The 23271-nt window shown below is 43.7% G+C and overlaps 1 protein-coding gene across 3 annotated transcripts in view; it reads left to right on the top strand.

The window, feature by feature from the left end:
- MSH3 (mutS homolog 3) overlaps positions 1–23271 on the top strand; it is a 252919-nt gene that overhangs the window by 210252 nt on the left and 19396 nt on the right. For all 3 annotated transcript variants that reach the window (XM_073679269.1, XM_073679248.1, XM_073679259.1), the window contains 2 exons: positions 12689–12875; positions 21104–21230. In XM_073679269.1, the coding sequence (XP_073535370.1) occupies positions 12689–12875; positions 21104–21230 (314 nt within the window). The remainder of the gene's footprint in view (positions 1–12688; positions 12876–21103; positions 21231–23271) is intronic.

Here is a 23271-nt window from a genome sequence, read left to right as displayed (position 1 = left end):
TTCATTTTTTGTAATGGCAATTTGCATATACTCCTGAATGTCAAAGAGTGATCAGCTTAACAGCAATTACTGTACTTGCAAAGTCAATATTTGCCCACAAAATGAACTTTAACCCCCAAAACACATTTCAACATCATTGCAGTCCTGCCTTAAAAGGAGCAGCTAACATCGTTTTAGTGATTGATCCATTAACACAGGTGTGGATGTTGATGAGGACAGGGCTGGCGATCAATCAGTCATGATTAAGTAAGAATGACATCACTGGACACTTTAAAAGGAGGCTGGTTCTTGGTATCATTGTTTCTCTTCAGTTAACCATGGTTATATCTAAAGAAACACGTGCAGCCATCATTGCACTGCACAAAAATGGCCTAACAGGGAAGAGTATCGCAGCTACAAAGATTGCACCTCAGTCAACAATCTATCGCATCATCAAGAATTTCAAGGAGAGAGCTTCCATTGTTGTCAAAAAGGCTCCAGGGCGCCCAAGAAAGACCAGCAAGCGCCAGGACCGTATCTTAAAACTGTTTCAGCTGCGGGATTGGACTACCAGCAGTGCCGAGCTTGCTCAGGAACGGCAGCAGGCTGGTGTGAGTGCTTCTGCACGCACTGTGAGGCGGAGTCTCTTTGAGCCAGGGCTGGTTTCAAGGAGGGCAGCAAAGAAGCCACTTCTCTCCAGAAAAAACATCAGGGACCGACTGTTATTCTGCAAAAGGTACAGGGAGTGGACTGCTGAGGACTGGGGCAAAGTCATTTTCTCTGATGAATCCCCTTTTCGATTGTTTGGAACATCTGGAAAACAGCTTATTCGGAGAAGAGGAGGTGAGCGCTACCACCAGTCTTGTCTCATGCCAACTGTAAAGCATCCTGAAACCATTCATGTGTGGGGTTGCTTCTCAGCCAAGGGAATCGGCTCACTCACAGTCTTGCCTAAAAACACAGCCATGAATAAAGAATGGTACCAGAATGTCCTCCAAGAGCAACTTCTCCCAACCGTCCAAGAGCAGTTTGGCGCCCAACAATGCCTTTTCCAGCATGATGGAGCACCTTGCCATAAAGCAAAGGTGATAACTAAATGGCTCATGGAACAAAACCTAGAGATCCATGGCCTGGAAACTCCCCAGATCTTAATCCCATTGAGAACTTGTGGTCAATCATCAAGAGACGGGTGGACAAACAAAAACCAACAAATTCTGGCAAAATGCAAGCATTGATTATGCAAGAATGGACTGCTATCAGTCAGGATTTGGTCCAAAAGTTGATTGAGAGCATGCCAGGGAGAATTACAGAGGTCTTGAAGAAGAAGGGGCAATACTGCAAATATTGACTTGCTGCATTAACTCATTCTAACTGTCAATATAACCTATTGGTACTCATAATATGATTGCAATTATATTTCTGTATGTGATATAAACATCAGACAAACACTAATGAAAACCAGAGGCCAGCAAATCATGTGAAAATCTAATTTTGGTGTCATTCTCAAAACTTTTGGCCATGACTGTACTTCTCTGAAGTAAATAAGTGATCTGATTGGGATCAAGAGAGTTATTAGAAATTCAGCCTCTCATATTCTCACTGTGTAGAAAAAAAAGACAGATTCGGCCCCTGTGTAATTATAACAAAGCCTGAAAATAGTATGACTACCTTTTTTTTTTTCTAACACTGGACGTTCCCTGTAGACTATTGCTTATTCTTGACAGGCTTTTAATGTTTAATATTTTACAAGTGAAGCATATTGTCTCTGCAGAATTTGGATTTTGCCAGACTCCTTCCTCGTACAATCTTTGAGACGACTACACCACCAGAACTAACTTCATTAATGTATTCTTCCCTCGGACGTCCCTCTACAGGACTAATCATTAATATAACATGTTATGCACTGTCCCACAAACATGTCTAGGTGGTGAAATGATAAAGGCGGTTGGAACAGGGAGTTTCCCTGAGTTTTCCAGAAGATTGTATGGTCCAGGTTGGCTAAGGCTTAGTGCTCATGATGCAGAAATGAAGCAGAAATGTTCCTGAGCATTTCTGCATCTCCTTGGCAAAAAAACTTTCGTGCGTTTTTGACGCGTTTTTGCATGCGGATTTGCCATGCGTTTTTCCATTGCATTGTATAGGCATGCAGAAATGCACAAGAATTGGTCATGTCCGGATTTTTTCTGCAAGTAAAATCCGCGCAGAAAAAATCCTGACCATGTGCACAGAACTTGCAGAATGTCATAGGAAGTCATGGAATAAGGTATGCAATGCGTTTCTGGAACGTTTCCGCTCTGCAAATCCGCAACAAAAAACGCACCAAAAATGCATCGTGGGCACACAGCCTAATAAAAGTTCCATTTGTACACTCTACAAGGAAATTCAATCTAAAATATTATTGGTGTTGTAGCTGTTTTTGTTCTGACCCAAAGTCAGATATGCCGGATCACAAGTGAGGCCAAATTAAGAGATTAGGTCTTCCAAAATAACGAGCGTTCGGAGAAAAGAATGCACACTTGTCGTAAGCAAATCAATTTATGTTTATTCAGAGAATACCATATCTTATACCATTTACAAGCAATGTAACTCATGTAGCCCCTCCTGTCATGATGACTTTATCATGTATCCTTAACATATTTTTGCAGAACCTCAAAACATTGCATAGGAGATAAGAAAGCATAAAATTCCTGACTGAGACTATAAAGCAGGGTAATACTAAACAAAATGTATAACAAAGAGAAAAAAAATTTACCCTTCTACATCATTGGGTTGGTATCACACTCCAGAAGTGATCCACAAACTTAAAGGGGTTGGCCACTACTTTAAAATTCCCTTTCATGTGAACTAACTGCCATGGATAAGCTCTTTGGTAAATACCTTGCTGCTCCCCTGGTCACATATCTGGCTGAGAATCCTCTGACTTTGTCATTTCAATTTTCCCTGAGTTCTGGCCTCTGGAAACTGACAGGTGAGTGGAGCTTACTGTTTGGGTAGGCAAGGGGCTCCATTCAACAGAGTGCACACTGCTCCTGTGCATGCTGCTGCAAACACAGCTCTCTCTGCAGAAGCTGCTGTCTTGGCTGACACAGCTCTCCCGTGTAACAGTATGTATACAACATAGTAATATATATATGTGTGTATATATATACAGTACAGACCGAAAGTGTGGACACACCTCATTTAAAGGGCGGTCCTTATGTGAGCCAGTTTCTTTGTAGCGCTTGATGGTTTTTGCAACTGCACTTGGGGACACATTCAAAGTTTGCCCAATTTTTCGGACTGACTGACCTTCATTTCTTAAAGTAATGATGGCCACTCGTTTCTCTTTACTTAGCTGCTTTTTTCTTGCCATAATACAAATTCTAACAGTCTATTCAGTAGGACTATCAGCTGTGTATCCACCAGACTCCTGCACAACACAACTGATGGTCCCAACCCCATTTATAAGGCAAGAAATCCCACTTATTAAACCTGACAGGGCACACCTGTGAAGTGAAAACCATTTCCGGTGACTACCTCTTGAAGCTCATCAAGAGAATGCCAAGAGTGTGCAAAGCAGTCACCAAAGCAAAAGGTGGCTACTTTGAAGAACCTAGAATATAAGACATATTTTCAGTTGTTTCACACTTTTTTGTTAAGTATATAATTCCACATGTGTTAATTCATAGGTTTGATGCCTTCAGTGTGAATGTACAATTTTCAAAGTCATGAAAATACAGAAAAATCTTTAAATGAGAAGGTGTGTCCAAACTTTTGGTCTGTACTGTATGTATTGTGGTAAAGGCTCTCGCTCTGCTGCACTTATAGGTAGATATAGGAGATTGTCTCTTTAAGTGACGTGGTTTATTATAAAAAAAATCAGCATAAACCACGGCCAAGTGGAAAATATAAACATAGCCTTGCTGACATAACAAGAAACAAAAGAGCAAATAGAAGGTACAAGCAGTCTTCACTTTGGCCAAGGTTCGGCCACTCAGGGTTAGCAAACAGCACACGGTCCAGTTTAGCACAAACAGAAGCTCCTCTCACTCAGGACCTAGCTTCCACACACTGAACACACCTGACTGTAAAGGCTGTCTGTTTAAAGCCCAGGCCACAGGAGTGGAGATATGGTGGATGGCTTCCCACCCTGCACTTAGCCATTCAGGTAAAACATGCCCTTGTAAACCTGGCTCATTAATCCTCTCTGCACCTAATATGCAGGAGAAACCTCCATGTTTCATATCACTGAAGCTTATAGCCTCAGTGAAACATATCTCCCTTCTGACACTCTGCCAGTGACTTTGTCACAGTATGTATTGTGACAGTCACTGGTATAATATACGAGGGGAGGTATGTGTCACCCAGGTTGCTAGCCTGTGCCAGTGACTTTGTCACAGTATGTATTGTGACAGAGTCACTGGTATGATATACAAAGGGAGGTATGTGTCACACAGGTTGCTAGCCTTTATGAACTGAAACCTATAAACTTTCTGCCAGCATGTTATATGCTGGGCGTTAACTCACTTAAAGGATGTGGTTTTATGGGAATGACAGAGGGTGGGAGGCCATTCCCCTACCTTCCCTCAGGGTGTGGCTGAGCAAGGTTTAAATGCTCGGTCACCATTTTTTTTTCTGTTCTTGAGTTTGGAAAGGCAAGGACTCCAGACTGGAAGGCCACAGCTCAGAGAGGAGCTGAATGCTGGGACTACAACCTGTGTAGACGAACCCCACACTGCTATGGACTGTGCTATTGTTTATCTTTTTGTTTTGTTGTTTTGCCAGTAAGGCTGTGTTTATCTTGCTGGAGCTGCAGGGCTTTATGCCACATAATAAAGCCTGCAGAGAAAACACGGTTCCTGAGTCTACTTCCTGAAGCGGCCGAGTGAGGCGTCTTACCACAGTTGGTGCGAGAGTGCGTGCAAGATTCCAGAAACACGTGTACCTGCCACAGAGACCGGTGGTTGTCCTGGCTAAAGGCCGCCAGCCAGAGAAGTCCGGCAGCATGGAGGAGCTCATTAAGCACCTGGTCCAGAGCCCGCAGAGCATGCAGCAAGCACTTGCAGAGCATGCAGCAGCAACACTTTCAGAGCCAGCCGAGCATACCGCAGCAAAGGGAGCATCAGCAGGAGAAAAACTCCTGATACAGCAAATCCAGCAGCAGCAATGACAGATGGAGCTCCTAGCAGGGGAGATCTGTGGCAGGACATCCGCTCCACCCCCAGATCTAGGTGATGACTCACACGTCAGGAAGACAGTAAGGAGAACCTTACAAAACATGACCCCGGGAGATGACGTTGAGGCGTTCCTGACTGTTTTTTAATAGGTGCAGAATGGGAGAGATTGCCTCCGGAGCAGTGGTCGGAGGTTCTGGCGCCATATTTGACCGGGGAGCCGCAGAAGGCTTATTACGATCTGACTTTACAAGACGCAAAAGAGTATGCAAAATGAAAAACCGAGATATTGGCACGCTTAGGAGTGACTGTCAGAGCGCAAAGGATCCACCACTGGGCATATGCTGGCGACAAACCTCCACGCTCACAGATGTTTGACTTGTTACATCTAGTCCAGAATTGGCTGCATCCAGAGTATTCCACTCCTGCCCAGATGGTTGAGCGTGTGGTGATGGACAGGTTCATCCATTCCCTACCCAGGCCGGTGCAGACCTGGGTTGCCCAGGGCGACTCTTAGAACGCGGACAATCTCGTGGGCCTGGTAGAGAGGTACCAAGTGGTCGAAAAATCCCTAGGGAAGCCTGACATATTCACCTCCCCGTACTGGAGTGCCCAAAAGGGGCCGGGTTCACCACGGAAGGGGTTCAGAGCCACAACTGAAGGGCGTCCCACTTCCACTGAAGGTGCCGCAAGGACTGTTGTTAAGGATGTGATCTGTTGGCGGTGTCGCAATCCAGGACACGTAGCCGCCCAGTGTCGTACATCTGCTGAGCCAATTGACTGTAGCCTAGGCAGACAATGTTCATATTATGCTTACCCAGCCTGCAGTGTGGACTGTCAACCCAGCGAGGGACCGCAGGCGTGTGCCATATCCGTTAATGGAGTGATGGTCCTGGGGCTTGGACTCCGGAAGTCTGGTAACCTTAATCAGTGCCACCCTTCCCCACCAGCTGATCCCTACCAAATTTGTGGGTGTCCGCTGCATACATGGGGACGCCAAGAACTAACTGGTGGCCAGAGTGACAGTCGGAACAGACTCTGACACCCAATCCCACAAGGTCGGGGGTGATCAGGGACCTGATACATCCCGTCATATTGGGGCGCGATTTTCCCTTGTTCTGGGATTTTTGGCAGAAGGGATCCAGACTGAGTCCCATGGACAAAAGCCAGGACCCTAGAGAAATACCCCGATCAACATCGGAAGTGGATGAGTTCTCACTGTGTGTCCTTGTCGGCAACGAGACTGTGACTGAGGTGGTCGACCTCCCTGCATTAGAGTTGCCCGGAGAGAACTTTGGGTCAGCTCAAGTTCGAGACTTGACCTTGAAAGGCGCGTGGGACAATGTTACTGTTTGTAATGGTGTTGCTCAAGAGCCGGGGGCGGACACCAGGTACCCACACTTTGCAGTTCATGGGGGAGCTATTATATCGGGTGACCAAACTAAAAGGTGAAGAGGTAGTGGAACAGCTGTTAGTTCCAGGTCCATAACGTCAGAGGGTATTAGACATGGCACACTCACATATTTTGGGGGGACACCTAGGGGTTGAGAGAACCCAGGAGAGAATAATGAGGAGGTTCTATTGGCCAGGATGTTATCAGGAAATCTATTGTAGGTCCTGCCCCATCTGCTAGATAGCCGCTCCCAACTCCCACTTCTGTAGTTCCTTAGTTCCACTACCTGTCATAGAGGTTCCCTTTGAGAAGATTGCCATGGACCTTGTGGGTCCCTTAGTTAAATCGGCCCAGGGCCACCAATACATCCTGGCGGTCATGGACTATGTGACCCGGTACCCCAAAGCGGTACCCCTAAGGAATTCAACCAATAAAAGTATAGCCCGAGAGCTAGTTAATATTTTTGCTCTGACAGGTCTGCCAAAAGAGATTCTGACAGACGAAGGAACCCTCTTCATGAGCAAGGTGATGAAGGAGCTATGCAAAGGCCTTCAGATTGCCCAGATTCAGACCTCAGTTTACCATCCGTTGATGGACGGCCTAGTGGAACGCTTCAACAAGACCTTAAAGGCAATACTCAGGAAGGTCGTTGAAAAGGATGGGCGAGATTGGGACTACCTTCTCCCATTTCTACTTTTCTTTGTCAGAGAAGTTCCTCAAGCCTCCACTGGCTTCTCTCCGTTTGAGCTCCTGTATCGACGGCATCCAAGAGGTCTCCTAGACATCCCCAAGGAAACCAGGGATGTCGAGGTCACGCCCCATTGGAGCATCATCGAATATATCGCCCAGTTACAAGAGAGAATGGCGAAGGTGATGCCCATCGTGAAGGAACATCTCCACGTGCAGGAAGCCCAGGCGAGGGTGTATAACTGGTCGGCAATACTGAGACAGTTCCAACCTGGGGATAGCGTCCTGGTTCTCATTCCCACCGTTGAAAGTAAGTTCCTGGCCAAGTGGCAAGGCCCGTATGAGGAGGTGGAGAAGCTCAGTGACGTGAACTACAGAGTCCACCAGCCTGGCCGAAGAAAGCCACACCAGGTGTACCATGTAAACTTGCTCAAGCTGTGGCGAGATCGAGAACCCATGGGAACTCCTTGCCTGGGAGCCAATCCCGAAGGCCAGGTGGAAGATGTCACGATAGCGGAGACCCTTTCGCCAGCCAAGAAGCAACAGTGTAGAGAACTGCTCCAGCAGAATCGGGACCTGTTCTCAGAGTTGCCGGGGCATAGCCAGGTGGTAGAACATGACGTGCTAACAGAGCCGCATGTAAGGGTTAACCTGAAGCCATACAGGATTCCTGAAGCATGCCAGGAGGTGATGTCGGCCGAGGTGACGAGGATGTTAGACCTCGGTGTGATAGAGGAGTCAGAGTGGATGGTTGAGCCCCATCGTCCTCGTGCCAAGACCCAACGGAGAGTGGAGGTTTTGTAATGACTACCACTGGCTGAATGAGGTGTCCAAGTGTGACGCGTACCCGATGCCCCGCGTCGACGAACTCATCGAGAGGCTTGGACCGGCGAGGTACATCGCCACTCTTGACCTGACAAAGGGCTACTGGCAGATCCCCATGTCCCAGATGGCCAAGGAGAAGACTGCTTTCTCGACACCTGATGGGTTCTTTTAATACACTCGGATGCCGTTCGGACTACAGGGGGCCCCAGCCACCTTCCAGAGGATAATGGAACGGAACCTAGCCCCACATAATAATTATGCCACAGCCTACCTTGACGACATCGTAATCTTTAGCCCAGACTGGGCTAGTCATCTACCTAAATTACAGGCCATTCTGGATGCTCTAAGGAAGGTGGGATTTACTATAAATCCGAGAAAATGTGCTGTCTGAAATGAGGAGGCCAAGTACTTGGGCTATGTCGTCGGGAGAGGTGAAATAAAACCACAAGACAATAAAGTGGAGGCAATCCAGACCTGGTCGCAACCGCTCTCCAAGAAGCAAGTAAGAGCATTCCTGGGAATGGTGGGATATTACCGGCAGTTTATCACAAATTTTGCCATGATGGCCGCGCCACTTACGGATCTATAAAAAGGCACCAGATCAACCATGGTGAAGTGGACGGAGGAAACAGACAGCATTTCAACAGTTGAAGCTAGCACTGTGCATGCAGCCGCTCCTGGTCGAACCTGACTTTAAGAAAGAATTCGTGGTCCAGACGGACGCTTCAGAGGTTGGTCTAGGAGCCGTGCTCTCTCAAGAGATAAATGGGGATGAACATTCCATTCTCTTTCTGAGCCGGAAGCTCTCGTCCAGCGAGAAGAACTACGCTATAGTAGAAAAAGAGTGTTTAGCAATAAAATGGGCCATAGATACACTAAGATATTACCTACTAAGTCGGAAGTTTAAATTGGTGTCAGACCATGCCCCTTTGAGATGGTTGAGGGAAAAGGGTAAAAATGCCAGGGTAACTAGGTGGTTCCTAGGTCTTCAGGACTTTAACTTTCACGTGGAGCATAGACCCGGGAAGTTACATGGGAATGCTGATGCCCTCTCTAGGATGGTATCGGAAGGTGCCCAAACCCCCGGCTTTGGGCAGAGGGGGGGAATATGTGACAGAGTCACTGGTATGATATACGAGGGGAGGTATGTGTCACACAGTTTTCTAGCCTGTATGAACTGAAACCTATAAACTTTCTGCCAGCATGTTAAATGCTGGGGGTTAACTCACTTAAAGGGCGTGGTTTTATGGGAATGGCAGAGGGTGGGAGGCCATTCTCCTACAACCTGTGTGTACGAACCCCACACTGCTATGGACTGTGCTATCATTTTTGTTTTGTTGTTTTGCCAGTAAGGCTGTATTTATTTTGCTGGAGCTGCAGGGCTTTATGCCACACAATAAAGCCTGCAGAGAAAACACTGTTCCTGAGTCTACTTCCGGAAGCTTCTGAGTGAGGCGTCTTACCACAGTATGTTTAGGTACACCCTGCTCTGTACCCAGTGTAATTTATATACACCCTGCTGTCCTATATTATATGAATACATTCATATCTAACTTTTGATCCAAACCATCCATCCATTGATCAGTGAGAGGGAATAGAGGATAATCTTTATTGCCAGGGCTGCTGTTCTGGTGCTTTGTGCATTACTTCTATTCCCAGGAACAGTGTCCTGTACAGCAGATCGTGCTGTAGCTGTGTGTGATGCTGTGGATGGAATGGGATGGGTTTGGGCGGAGTTACAAGTGTTGCCGCCCAGCACAATGGCTGATGGGAAATGTAGTCAAAATGGAGTAGATGATTCTGAAAAGGAAGTGATAGCTGTGAGAGCAGAGCTGATGTAAGGAGACAGGAAGTGAAGCAGAAAACATGAAACTGAGCAGAAGAGGTATTTAAGGTATTTGGGAATCTTCAGAGACATTATTCTAAACCCCTCAGCCCTGGGCGATTTTCCATTTAAAAACTTTTTCCATTTTCCGAGACCCGTAACACTTTCAATTTTCGTGATGTGGTGCTGTGTGAGGGCTTATTTTTTGCGCTGTGAGCAGAAATTTTTACTAATACCATTTTGGGGTAGATACGATGTTTTGATCGCCTCATATTGCATTGTATTGCAATGTTGCGGTGGCCAAAAAAAATGTATTATGGCATTTTGATTTTTTTTTTCTCGTTATGCCATTTACCAATCAGATTAATTTACTTTATATTTTGATAGATTGGACTTTTATGAACGCTGCAATACCAAATATGTTTGTTTCTCATTTTTTAAATTGTTTTATTTTTAATGGAGCAAAAGGGGGGTGATTTTAACTTGTGGTTTTTTGTTTTTGTTTTTTGCATATTTTTAAAAACTTTTCTTTTTTTTACATATTCTACAGTCCCCTTAGGAGACTTGAAGCTGCATTTATCTGATCGCTTTTTCTATACATAACAGTGCATTAGCATTGCTATGTATAGTGAAAATCACAATCTCCTATAAACGCCAGCTACAGACTTTCTTTCACAGTAGCATCATCATGACAAGCACAAAGGTCTTCAGCAGACCTCCGGCTGTTATGGCAATCCATCGTCATCCCGCAATCAAGTCACAGGTGCACCGATGGGTGTGTGGAATGACGCGCCCCCTGCCGACCTGTGTTAAATGCTGATGTTAGAGATTGACAGCAGTATTTAATAGGTTAACAGCCAAGGGCAGAGGTCCAATCCACCCACGGCTGTTAAAGGCACATGATGGCTGATTAAATCAGCCATCATCTGTCAGGAAAGATGCAGGCTCAATGTGCGAGCCCACATCAAAGTCAGGGACGTGACATATGATGTAAATGTACTGTACATCATATGTCGTGAAGCGGATAAACATTTATGGTATAACCAGTAACTTAGTCTGGGTAGAGGACAACCTCTTTAATGTACAAATGGTGCTGCTGCGTTCATCCTTTAGAGGCGCACTAACACTTTGCTTAGGAATATCTATTATGCTGCTTTTGTATCACCACTGCCTATCACTACATAGTTATATTAAAGTAGAAAAATACTTAGAGAATGTAAATCCCATATGAAAATCTGCAGAAACTCTTGACTTATGCATGAGAGCCATATAATGGTGAAGCCTGTCTCTCAGATACTTGACAGCTGATTTACATAGCTGCTCTACTTTTTGGTTTCCTGAGACCAACTAACCCGTCCACATCTTGCTGTAGTCATTCTCCCAGTACACCGCCGCTGTCTGTGTATAAGAAAACCTTCCTGCTAATTTATAAGATAAATAGAATAATTGTCACATTCAGCCCATTAGTTGAGTATGCGTCTGTGACTCTCCATACTATTCACCATCTACTACAGCAGGTCACATAGCGCTTCGCTTCTCCTAGTTTTTCCTGCAGACGTTAAAAGCAAATCTTTTTTTCTGGGTAAGATGCTCCTCTGAGGCTCACACTGGTGGCCGACGCCACAGCTGTGATTTCAAAGCCATCATGAGAGATTGTACAGCCATAACTACACGTAGGGCGCCGTCGATCCTTTGATGTATCGATTCATTCCAGCATCATGGCTGCTTCCCATGTGTTTGTGCAGCAAAATATCTTCAGCTGCTGTCGAGCTATTAGAATTTTTAAGGCCGAGCGTGAAGTCATTTGTTTGTACACACTTTCTTCTTACATCGTGTAATTGAGGCGCTGGTGGTTTCAATATGGCATTGGACTGTTTGAACTGATAAAAAATGAATATATATTTGGAAATCCACTTTATTTCTAGTAATGAAATGCTGGTTTTTATGATTAGCAGTCAGACACTTTTTGCAGTAAGCATTTTAGAGGAGTTTTTTTATTATGTTTAATGAAATTATATTTAGCTGGTATTTTCCTGAAAATATGTGAATAATCTGACAACCGGGTATTACTATTTACTAGAGACAAGCGAACCTGAACTGTAAAGATCGGGGTTCGTACCGGTGCTGAACTCTAAACATGGGACTTCTCCTGGAAATCTGTTTTACAGTTTGGGGGTTCAGGAAGGAGAGCGAGAGATTTTCCACCTCCAGAGTCTGGGTCCCATTGATTTCTAAGGGGTTCAAGTTCGGGTACAGTTCTGATCAGGTTCGGACTGGCCCACGGGGGAGCAGGGGAATCCTCTGGTAGGCTCCTGTGATGGAGTGCTAATGAGCAGTGCTATTGAAATTGATTCACAGTTTGCAGAAAAAGATATAATATAATCATTCATTAAACAAGCTAGCCGAATTATTATTACATAGAAGCAAAAGTAAATTGTGTACTAGGGTCAAGTTATTTTTGCATGTAGCTGAACAATGGGCCCCAAGAATCAATGTTACTGGTGGGTCTTTGCCAACCCAACCCGACAGTGGTTCTCGTACCAGAACTTTGGAATAAAGTTTGGTCGAACCCGAACTTATACAGGTCCATATCCCAACTGATCAGTCAATGCTGACATTGTCAGACTTTGTAGGCACCTATTCTTTTATCACAGAGTATTGTAAACCCCAGGTTCTTAATTTTGAATACATTTCAAATAAATTTTTAAAGCATATCTGCATTTAAATCTGGAAAAAAAATAGAAAAAGTAAAACTAATGATATTTTTATTTGGAAAAGGAATACTTTGCATTATTATCACAATGTCCAACTTCTTTTATTTTACAGAATGGGAGCTGCCGATAATATTTATAAAGGGCGAAGCACATTTATGGAAGAACTGTCAGAGACCGCAGAGATATTAAAGCAAGCCAGTCCTCGGTCACTTGTCATTTTGGATGAGTTGGGAAGAGGCACCAGTACACACGATGGGATCGCCATTGCATACGCAACACTTGAGTACATTATAAGAGAGGTACGTCTTTTTACTCAATTTGTTCTATAATATTTATTTACTTCCATGTTCATGATTAACACTAAGGCTGCATTCACACTTCCTAGCTTCAGGATCTGTGTACAGACTGCAATTTTTTGGATTGGAAAACCAAAGAAATGAGCCTGAGCATAAGTTGGTATACGTGAGAGCACGTTCACACTATGGCCATTTCACAGACAAAATCCAAGAAAAAATAAAGAAAATGAGCACATACCCTATAGTAAGTAAATAAAAAAACATAGGGTACTTAGTTAACACTATTTTGATCAAAAAAGCGTAAAAGCCATCCCATCACGACAAGGTGTATCATGGGTGGCCTGACCCGAAATCAGCAGCTTTAGGCCACATTCACATGTTCAGTATTTGGTGAGTTTTTTTACCTCAGTATTTGAAGCTAAAACCAGGAGTGGGTGATAAATACAGAAGTGGTGACGTGTTTCTATTATACTCTTCCTCTGATTGTTCCACTCCTGTTTTTTGCTTACAAATACTGATGTAAAATACTGACCAAATACTGAACATGTGGACATGGGCCTTATACTATATATGCTTTTAAGGCGGTGGTGTTCAATTACGCAGACTGTATAGCAGCATATAAAGGCTTTTTAGTTTACATACGGTATAGTGAAATATCATCCCTCAGCTCTCATGTTGGAAAATAAAACACAAAAAAAAGACCCTGCCAAATCTTGAACTGGCACAATTCAGACTCATTATACACCATGTATGCTTGGCACAGAGACTATTCACAGAAGATTGTTAAAAATACTCCCAAAGTCTAAACCAACTGCTCAAAGATAGAATTTTAAGTCACATTTCTCAAAGCTTTGCCCCTGTTAGGGTTCTTTCACACTGCATTCTGTGTCCCCGTCAGGGCATACAGTACAGACCAAAAGTTTGGACACACCTTCTCATTTAAAGATTTTTCTGTATTTTCATGACTATGAAAATTGTACATTCACACTGAAGGCATCAAAACTATGAATTAACACATGTGGAATTATATACTTAACAAAAAAGTGTGAAACAACTGAAAATATGTCTTATATTCTAGGTTCTTCAAAGTAGCCACCTTTTGCTTTGATGACTGCTTTGCACACTCTTGGCATTCTCTTGATGAGCTTCAAGAGGTAGTCGCCAGAAATGGTCTCCCAACAATCTTGAAGGAGTTCCCAGAGATGCTTAGCACTTGTTGGCCCTTTTGCCTTCACTCTGCGGTCCAGCTCACCCCAAACCATCTCGATTGGGTTCAGGTCTGGTGACTGTGGAGGCCAGGTCATCTGGCGTAGCACCCCATCACTCTCGTTCTTGGTCAAATAGCCCTTACACAGCCTGGAGGTGTGCTTGGGGTCATTGTCCTGTTGAAAAATAAATGATGGTCCAACTAAATGCAACTCTGATGGAATAGCATGCCGCTGCAAGATGCTGTGGTAGCCATGCTGGTTCAGTATGCCTTCTATTTTGAATAAATCCCCAACAGTGTCACCAGCAAAGCACCATCACACCTCCTCCTCCATGCTTCACGGTGGGAACCAGGCATGTAGAGTTCATCCGTTCACCTTTTCTGCGTCGCACAAAGGTGGTTGGAACCAAAGATCTCAAATTTGGACTCAACAGACAAAAGCACAGATTTCCACTGGTCTAATGTCCATTCCTTGTGTTCTTTAGCCCAAACAAGTCTCTTCTGCTTGTTGCCTGTCCTTAGCAGTGGTTTCCTAGCAGCTATTTTACCATGAAGGCCTGCTGCACAAAGTCTCCTCTTAACAGTTGTTGAAGAGATGTGTCTGCTGCTAGAACTCTGTGTGGCATTGACCTGGTCTCTAATCTGAGCTGCTGTTAACCTTCGATTTCTGAGGCTGGTGACTCGGATAAACTTATCCTCAGAAGCAGAGGTGACTCTTGGTCTTCCTTTCCTGGGGCGGTCCTCATGTGAGCCAGTTTCTTTGTAGCGCTTGATGGTTTTTGCAACTGCACTTGGGGACACATTCAAAGTTTTCCCAATTTTTCGGACTGACTGACCTTCATTTCTTAAAGTAATGATGGGCACTCATTTTTCTTTATTTAGAATTTGTATTATGGCAAGAAAAAAGCAGCTAACAGTCTATTCAGTAGGACTATCAGCTGTGTATGCACCTGACTTCTGCACAAAACAACTGATGGTCCCAACCCCATTTATAAGGCAAGAAATCCCACTTATTAAACCTGACAGGGCACACCTGTGAAGTGAAAACCATTTCCGGTGACTACCTCTTGAAGCTCATCAAGAGAATGCCAAGAGTGTGCAAAGCAGTCATCAAAGCAAAAGGTGGCTACTTTGAAGAACCTAGAATATAAGTCATATTTTCAGTTGTTTTACACTTTTTTGTTAAGTATGTAATTCCACATGTGTTAATTCATAGTTTTGATGCCTTCAGTGTGAATGTACAATTTTCATAGTCATGAAAATACAGAAAAATCTTTAAATGAGAAGGTGTGTCCAAACTTTTGGTCTGTACTGTACGTCCTAAAATTCCCCACAAAATGGGGTCTGGACGTATGCTCTGACACGGGCCATAGACCGCAATGGTGACGGCAGAGCGAACGTGAGCTTCGCTGTGCACTTTTTTCGGGAGTGTACGCCCACAGGAGGCGGATACTCAGACGTAGGCTGCTGCGTTCTGAGTGTTCGCCTCCTGTGGGCGTACACTCCCGAGAAAAGTGCCCAGCAGAGCTCAAATTCGCGCTGCCGTCAGCATTACGGTCTATGGCCCCCTTTCAGAGCATATGTCCAGACCCCGTTTTGTGGGGAATTTTAGGACGTATGCCCCGACGGGGACACAGAACACAATGTGAAAGCACCCTTACCCGAAATGACACATGACAGCACATCTTTTATTCTTCCACAATAGTTTAAAAGGATGATCCAGCCTTTCACAATTGATGGCTTTTCCTAGGATAGGCCATCAATATTGTTAGGGATATTCCAGAAGTGTTTGATAGGTGCCAGCTCTGCAAACACCACTCTCTACTGGCCAGAGAATAAAGTGAATCTTTCAATTTTTTGCTGCCTGATCTGGGAGCAGCAGTGATACCGGGGCAGAAACCCTGATTGCAGCGATGTATCACTTAGTGGGCTGCTTGCTGTTATTTTGATAACATATCTGTTTTATCTGTTGCAGATCTACCAGTTCTCTGAATGCTGAACTCGGTGTAACCCGACCCACACCACTAATTGCCAGCTTTCTCCCTATACACAGTTTATACAGAAAGCTGCCAATCTGTGGAGGCGGGGGTTATACAGACTTCACAAATATGGAGGACTACACAGCCGCAGGTTTACTAGTCCTCTAGTGAGAATCTCTTGGGGGAAAAAAATGATTTTATCAAAACTACAGCAAACAGCCCAGTAAGTGACATAGCTGTGGAAGCAAGGTCTCTGTCTCTACTATATGCTACTCTCAGATTACGTGGAAAAAATCTGGGGACAAATTTCCTTTAAGGTAGAGAATGAATGGAGAAGTGGCTTCTATAGGCTTGTATAGGAATGGGCAAAATAAGTCATGTCACCCCTAGGCTCTCATGTTGGGAAAAAAAACAGTACAGCTCTGAAAAAAAGAAACACAAAAAGAAACCCTGCCAGATCTTGATCTGGCACATTTCAGGCTCATTCTACACTATGTACTTCTCCAATCATTCTCCACCTAGATGAGATGTGGCAGCCAGAGGCGTCCCCATCGTATGGATGTATCATAAATGTCTTAAAGAAGTTGTCCACTACTTGTGATACACCACACTTGACCCCGATAAAATAAAAATGCTTATACTCGCCTCCCATGCTGTGCCGTTCCTGCTGTGTCTGCACTCACTCTCCCGGGGCTCCCGTGCAGTTGGTGTAACACATGACCCCGGAGCCCAAACTGCGATGGCGTCACTGTCCCCGCCTCCTGTCGAATTGAACATGAAGAGGAAGTGAGAGATCAGCCGCAGCCCTGACTTCCTCTAAATGTTCAATTTGTCCTAAGGCGGGGACACTGACGCCAGCGAGAATTGAGCGCTGTGGTCACGTGTCACAAAAACCGCACCAGAGCCACGGGAACGCGAGTGCCAACACCTCTGGAACAGCGCCGGCTTGGGAGGTGAGTATAGGCTTTCTTAATTTTATCGGGGCCAAACATTTAGATCAAGAAGGGATTGTCCTAGTAGTGGACAACCCCTTTAAGTTAAAAATATCTTTTAAAGAAATAAATGGTGACCTCTTATTTAACTAGACTGTTACATTGGGGTGCATTTATCAATACTGAGTAGTTTTTAAGAGGTGCAAACTTAGAATTGACAGTCATAAAATATGCCAAATTTATTATGGTGGTTCATGCTGGTGTAAGAAATACCACTATCACGAACAATATTAATATATAGTGACAAGGATACTGAACAATAACATCAACAAATATTATTATTGACAACACTAATATCAAATGATAAGAATATGGCAGAGCAACAATATTCCTTCATAGATTCTAGGGGAAGTGTATAAAAAGCAATTATTTTATATCCCAAACTAAATGTGCAGTATAAAATTGATAAAACAGCCATTAACAAATTAGTACAAGACATAAATTTCCTATGCTTATGGTCCTTCACATAACGTCATAGTTATCAGAAAGAAAACCCTTTACATAGTGCCTCCTGGACATGCCACCTTGGTGTAGCCCTCATCTCATTGCAATGTCCTCGCCTTGGTGTGGCCCACCTCTCTCAAGGACCCATCTCTGAATACCAACCTTCCTTCATTCTCTCAATCTCCTCCTCCTGTGTCACATTTGGGTCCTTTATACCCCATCTGGGAATTCAGCTGTTCATTTCCCCCCATCAACCGCTCAACATTTTCCCCATGGACCGGTTGTTATCACTAATGGTTGTAATATAGCTTTGCCCTTTTCTTATAAGCCATACCCTCTTCACCGAAGCCATGCCTGCTTGATGGGCATGCATTAAAAAGACAAAATTCTGCATAATTTGGGTAAAAAAAACGAACACATGTAGCTAATGTTTTCTATTTTTGTTACCTCTTTGATTGGGTTACATTAGGGATGGGCAATTAATTTTCCTGACCACGTGAGAGACCGTGATTGTTGTGGAGGGCCGAACCAATAGGCTAAAATAAATTTTGCTCAATATTAATATTAACATTTTAATTATATTATTATTGTATCACTTAATATTGAGTAGAATCAAGTATGCTGACTCCCCCCTATATACTGTATGAGGCCCTGCACAGCCCCTGTATACAGTGAGTCATCGCACATTCCTTCTATATACAGTATGAGCCCCCACACTGCCCCATATACACAATATGAGCCCCCAAACATACCCCCTGTATACAATAAGATCCCACACACTCCACACCCTACATACCGTATAAGCCCCCACACGGCACCCCTATATACGTTATGAACCCCCTCACAGTCCCTTATATACAATGAGTCCACACACAGAACCACTATATAGACTTTGAGCCCCTTCACAGCCTATATACAGCATGAGCATACACAAAGCCTCCCTATATACGACATGAGACCACACACAGTCCCCTATATACAGCATTAGCCCCCACATAGCCTCCCTATATATAGTATGACCCCACACACGTCTGCTCTTCTTATATACAGTATGAGCCCACATACATTCACACATATTTAAAAACAACAAACACATACTCACCTTGCTACTGTCCTCCAGCGCTCCACTCTGGTGTTTGCTGTGTGCACCAACACGCTGCACAGCAGACGCGGTGTAGTGATGTCATCGCATCTGCTGTCTGTCGCACACGCTGAATGGTGGAACAAGGAGCTGATAGCTCCCTCCTCCGCCATTATATTCAACTCTGTCTGCATCCTTATGACGTAGATAGTGGTGAAATCGGGATGCCAGGCTGGAGGAGGGCGGAAGCATGGTGTAGCCTGTGTTTTCAGCCCTTCGGCTGTCTTGGTCCGCTGGCTGGTCTGGAACAACCAGAGCAAGATGTGTCCTGCGGGCGCACTTTGCCCAGGTCTGGGTTACATGATGCCTAATTTTCTACCTGGGAAGGGCTTGTCTGTCACATGATTTTTTTTGTGCCTGATAACTGTGTTTTAGAAAATGTAATTAATTTATTTCATATAGTTCTCGTGTATATTTTTCATAGAACAGTGAGAAGTTGCTGTAGTGTAGCAATTATTAGCATTCTGTGTCATAGCAGGCAGGCGCGGGAGTTCAATAGGCGGAGGCTCAATGGAGTTGAAGCTCTGTTATTACATTAGGGCGGATCTGTTCAGCGTATGGATACACTACATTTGTAGTGTCCCTTTGATGTACACATTAAGACCCCCTGCCGCATCCACATACAGTTGTGCTCAAAAGTTTACATACCCTGGCAGAATTTTTGTTTTCTTGGCCTTGTTTTAGAGAATATGAATGATAATAAAAAAAACTTTTTCCCCACTCATGGTTATTGGTTGGGTGAAGCCATTTATTGTCAAACTACTGTGTTTTTTTTCTTTTTAAATCTTAATGACAGCCAAAAATATCCAAATTACCCTAATCAAAAGTTCACGTACCCTGGTGATTTTGGCCTGATAACATGCACAGAATTTGACACAAATGAATTTGAATGGCTACTAAAAGTAACATCTTCACCTGTGACCTGTTTGCTTGTAATCAGTGTGTGTGCATAAAAGCTGAGTGAGTTTCTGGGATCCAGGCAGACTCTTGCATCTTTCATCCAGCCACTGACGTTTCTGGATTGTGAGTCATGGGAAAAGCAAAAGAATTGTCAACGGATCTACGGGAAAAGGTAGTTGAACTGTATAACACAGGAAAGGGATACAAAAAGATATCCAAGGAATTGGTAATGCCAGGCAGCAGCATTCCAACTGTGATTAACAAATAGAAAAACAGGGGCTCTATTAAAACCAAAGCACTTTCAGGTAAACCAGCAAAAATTTCGGCCACAACTGCCAGAAAAAATGTTCAGGATGCAAAGAAAAGCCCACAAATAACATCAGCTGAAATTCAGGACTCTCTGAAAACTAGCGGTGTGGCTGTTTCATGATGCACAATAAGGAGGCACTTGAAGAAAAATGGGCTGCATGGTCGAGTCACCAGAAGAAAGCCATTATTGAGCAAATGCCACAAAGTATCTCACCTGCAATACGCCAAACAGCACAGAGACCAGCCTCAAAACTTCTGGAACAAGGTAATTTGGAATGATGAGACCAAAATTTAACTTTTTGGCCACAACCATAAACGTTACATTTGGAGAGAGGTCAACAAGGCCTATGATGAAAGGAACACCATTCCTACTGTAAAGCCCGGAGGTGGATCGCTGATGTGTGAGCTACAAAAGCACAGGAAACTTGGTAAAAGCTGAAGGAAAGATGAATGCAGCACCTTATCAGCAAATACTGGAGGCAAATTTGCACTCAACAGCTCGGAAGCTGCTCATGGGACGTACTTGGACGTTCCAACATGGCAACGATCGAAAACACAAGACCTCGTTGACCTGTCATTGGCTACAGCAGAACAAAGTGAAGGTTCTGGAGTGTCCATCTCAGTCTCCTGACCTCAATATCATTGAGCCACTCTGGGGAGATCTCAAGCGCGCAGTTCATGCTAGACAGCCCAGGAATTTACAGGAACTGGAGGCTTTTTGCCAAGAAGAATGGGAAGCTTTACCATCTGAGAAAATAAAGATCCTCATCCACAACTACCACAAAAAGACTTCAAGCTGTCATTGATGTTAGAGGGGGCAATACACGGTATTAAGAACTGGGGTATGTGAACTTTTGATCAAGGTAATTTGGATGTTTTTGGTTGTCATTAAGATTTAAAAAGAGAAAACACAGTAGTTTGACAATAAATGGCTTCACCCAACCAGTAACCATGAGTGGAGAAAAAGTTTTTTGGTGATCATTCATATTCTCTGAAACATGGCCAAGAAAAGAAAAATTCTGCCGGGGTATGTAAACTTTTGAGCACAACTGTACACTAAACACATCCATAGAGCCCCACTCGCCTGATATTTGTCACAAGTCTCCTGTCGGCATCCCATAGGCAGGTATATGTCAGTTTAATGTACAAACATTCAACAGAAATTGTTAATTTAACTAATTTATAGAAATGTGTGCTGCTTATTTGTGCCATCTATTTTGTACTATATTCACAATGTTTTGTTAATATTATGCCCTCAGGTTACAGCATTGACACTATTTGTCACACATTACCCTCCACTGTGTGAATTGGAAACCTGCTACCCTACTATTGTTGGAAACTACCATATGGCTTTCTTTATCGATGTAGAACAAGGCAATGAACATGGTATGACGGCCAATTTTCATAAATGTAATCATTTTTCCATCACTTTGTTTTGCCCTTTCTAGTAACGGGATATTCCAGTAAGGCCAGGTTCATATCACCTTTGTCACACATTTGTGATTCCGTCTGAACCCCCGAAAAATGGTGTTCAGACATGCCCCCAATATACACTTACATTACTAAGCTGAGTCTGAAACATGCAACTTTGGATTTCTTCTGAATTTTTTCTTTGAAGTCGGAAACAAAATTGCAGTAGATGACACTATAGTTTCCATAGTCAAAATAGAGTCCAATGTTGCATGTTTTGTACTTTGTTTTCCAGTTAAAGTCAATGGTTTAGTTGAGGGAACATCCAAAGCTCTCTTTTTCTGGGGTTCAAATAGAATGTGTGGCCGAAACGTGATGTGATCATCCCCTAAGAAGTTATCAGCTATCCACAGGATTACTTCTAGATCAGTGGTGCACCGACTGCTGAGATGCTCATTGATTGCCAGAATGGGGGACTTCAGACCCCATTTGAGTGGAGTACAATGCTCTTTCAGCAGTGTGAATTTATCTTTACAGTTCTATGAAAGCAAGAATTTATAGCTAGGCATTCAACAATGTGCACCCAGTCAATATTTATAATTAGAACTGTTTATACTGTATCAGGTAGTAGTGGTAATATGCCTCTTCTGAATCCCCCATCCACGGGCTATTATAGCCGGGAGAAGTTGCCACCAGCTATCCACTTATAATATAACACATTGACGAGGATTTTCTACCAAAAAACAAGCCGCTCATACATACTGTGTGATAAATTATTGCCTCTCCCTTAATCCCTTTACATTGCTGATCCACTAAGAGCAACAAGATACTGTAGGTGCATGTCGCTTCAAGGAGGTTCTAGCCAGCTGAGCTGTATTCTAAGCACTTGCAAAGCTGAAGACCTGAGAGTCCAACTGTTCTAATATTACATGACTGTGTGACCTTTTTATTAACCCTTTTATTTTTTGCCTTTTATTAAAGAGTAACCGAACTATTTTTTCTATTTAGTTATCTTCTAGGCAATGCAAAGTTATGATTTTTTTTGTAATTCATTACCTTATTTTGCTTTCTACTCTTCCAAACACCATGCCACGGTGCTATTTTACATGATCAGTTCATGCCTCTTAGAATCTGCTTTCAATTGCTGCTTATCCAAGATCTATACTCTGTTTACTAAGTACAGGTATTCTCCTCTCTGAACCTCTTTGCTCTCCACTCCTATATTCAGAAAGGGAAATCTCCTACTCCTTTATAAATAAATTACAGATTTTGCCAAGTTGCAGTTGAAAGGAACTTCCAGCACAGTCTGGTCATGTAAAACAGCACAATAAGCTGTTCATGTAAAACAGCACCATAAGCTGGTTGTCACGATTCTTTTGTTTGATAACCCGGTGCCAGGGGCCCCTACCCTGTCCCTAAAGCTCGGAGCGCCCCAGCTATCCCTGCTTCCCAGGTTACTTCTGATGGTAAAGATGCTAGGGCCACGTACCTTTCTGTACTCCTGAATCAGTCCTTATCTGTCCCCTACCCCTCCCTGGGAAGTGGGAATGAATAGCGTATGTATATACACAAACCAAACAAACAAGGAAGGATGTACGGGGATAAATGAAAATACCAATCATACAAAATATGCACTCACAGACAATTGAGGGAAACACCGGTGGGATTAGGCAGGTAAACAAAAATAGGAAAGGATGGGGACTATGCACACAACCAAAACTCCAAACAGTAATAGAACAACTCTCCAAAACGCCTCTACCGAACACCAGATCCTCCACTCCTCATCAGGCAGTACAAGACTTGACACTGGCAATCCAGATTGTCAGAGGTGAGAATATATTAGGAGAGGGGAGTGGATGATACTGTACAGCTGAGATTCTCCACACAGGAAGCTACAGAGACTCCAAGCTGAACAGTTTAACCCCTGCACTTCTGAAAGAAGCCTACACCATTTAATGTGAGAGAGAAGTGCTTCTATTTAGTGCAGGAGTGCGTGAACTCAGACGCTGCAGTCTTC

Source organism: Phyllobates terribilis, unplaced genomic scaffold (assembly GCF_046119375.1).
Source record: "Phyllobates terribilis strain yellow unplaced genomic scaffold, ASM4611937v1 Scaffold_1__5_contigs__length_1240528914, whole genome shotgun sequence".
NCBI lineage: Eukaryota > Metazoa > Chordata > Amphibia > Anura > Dendrobatidae > Phyllobates > Phyllobates terribilis.
Note: the sequence above shows the minus strand (reverse complement) of the source record. Positions and strands in the feature narration are given on the sequence as shown.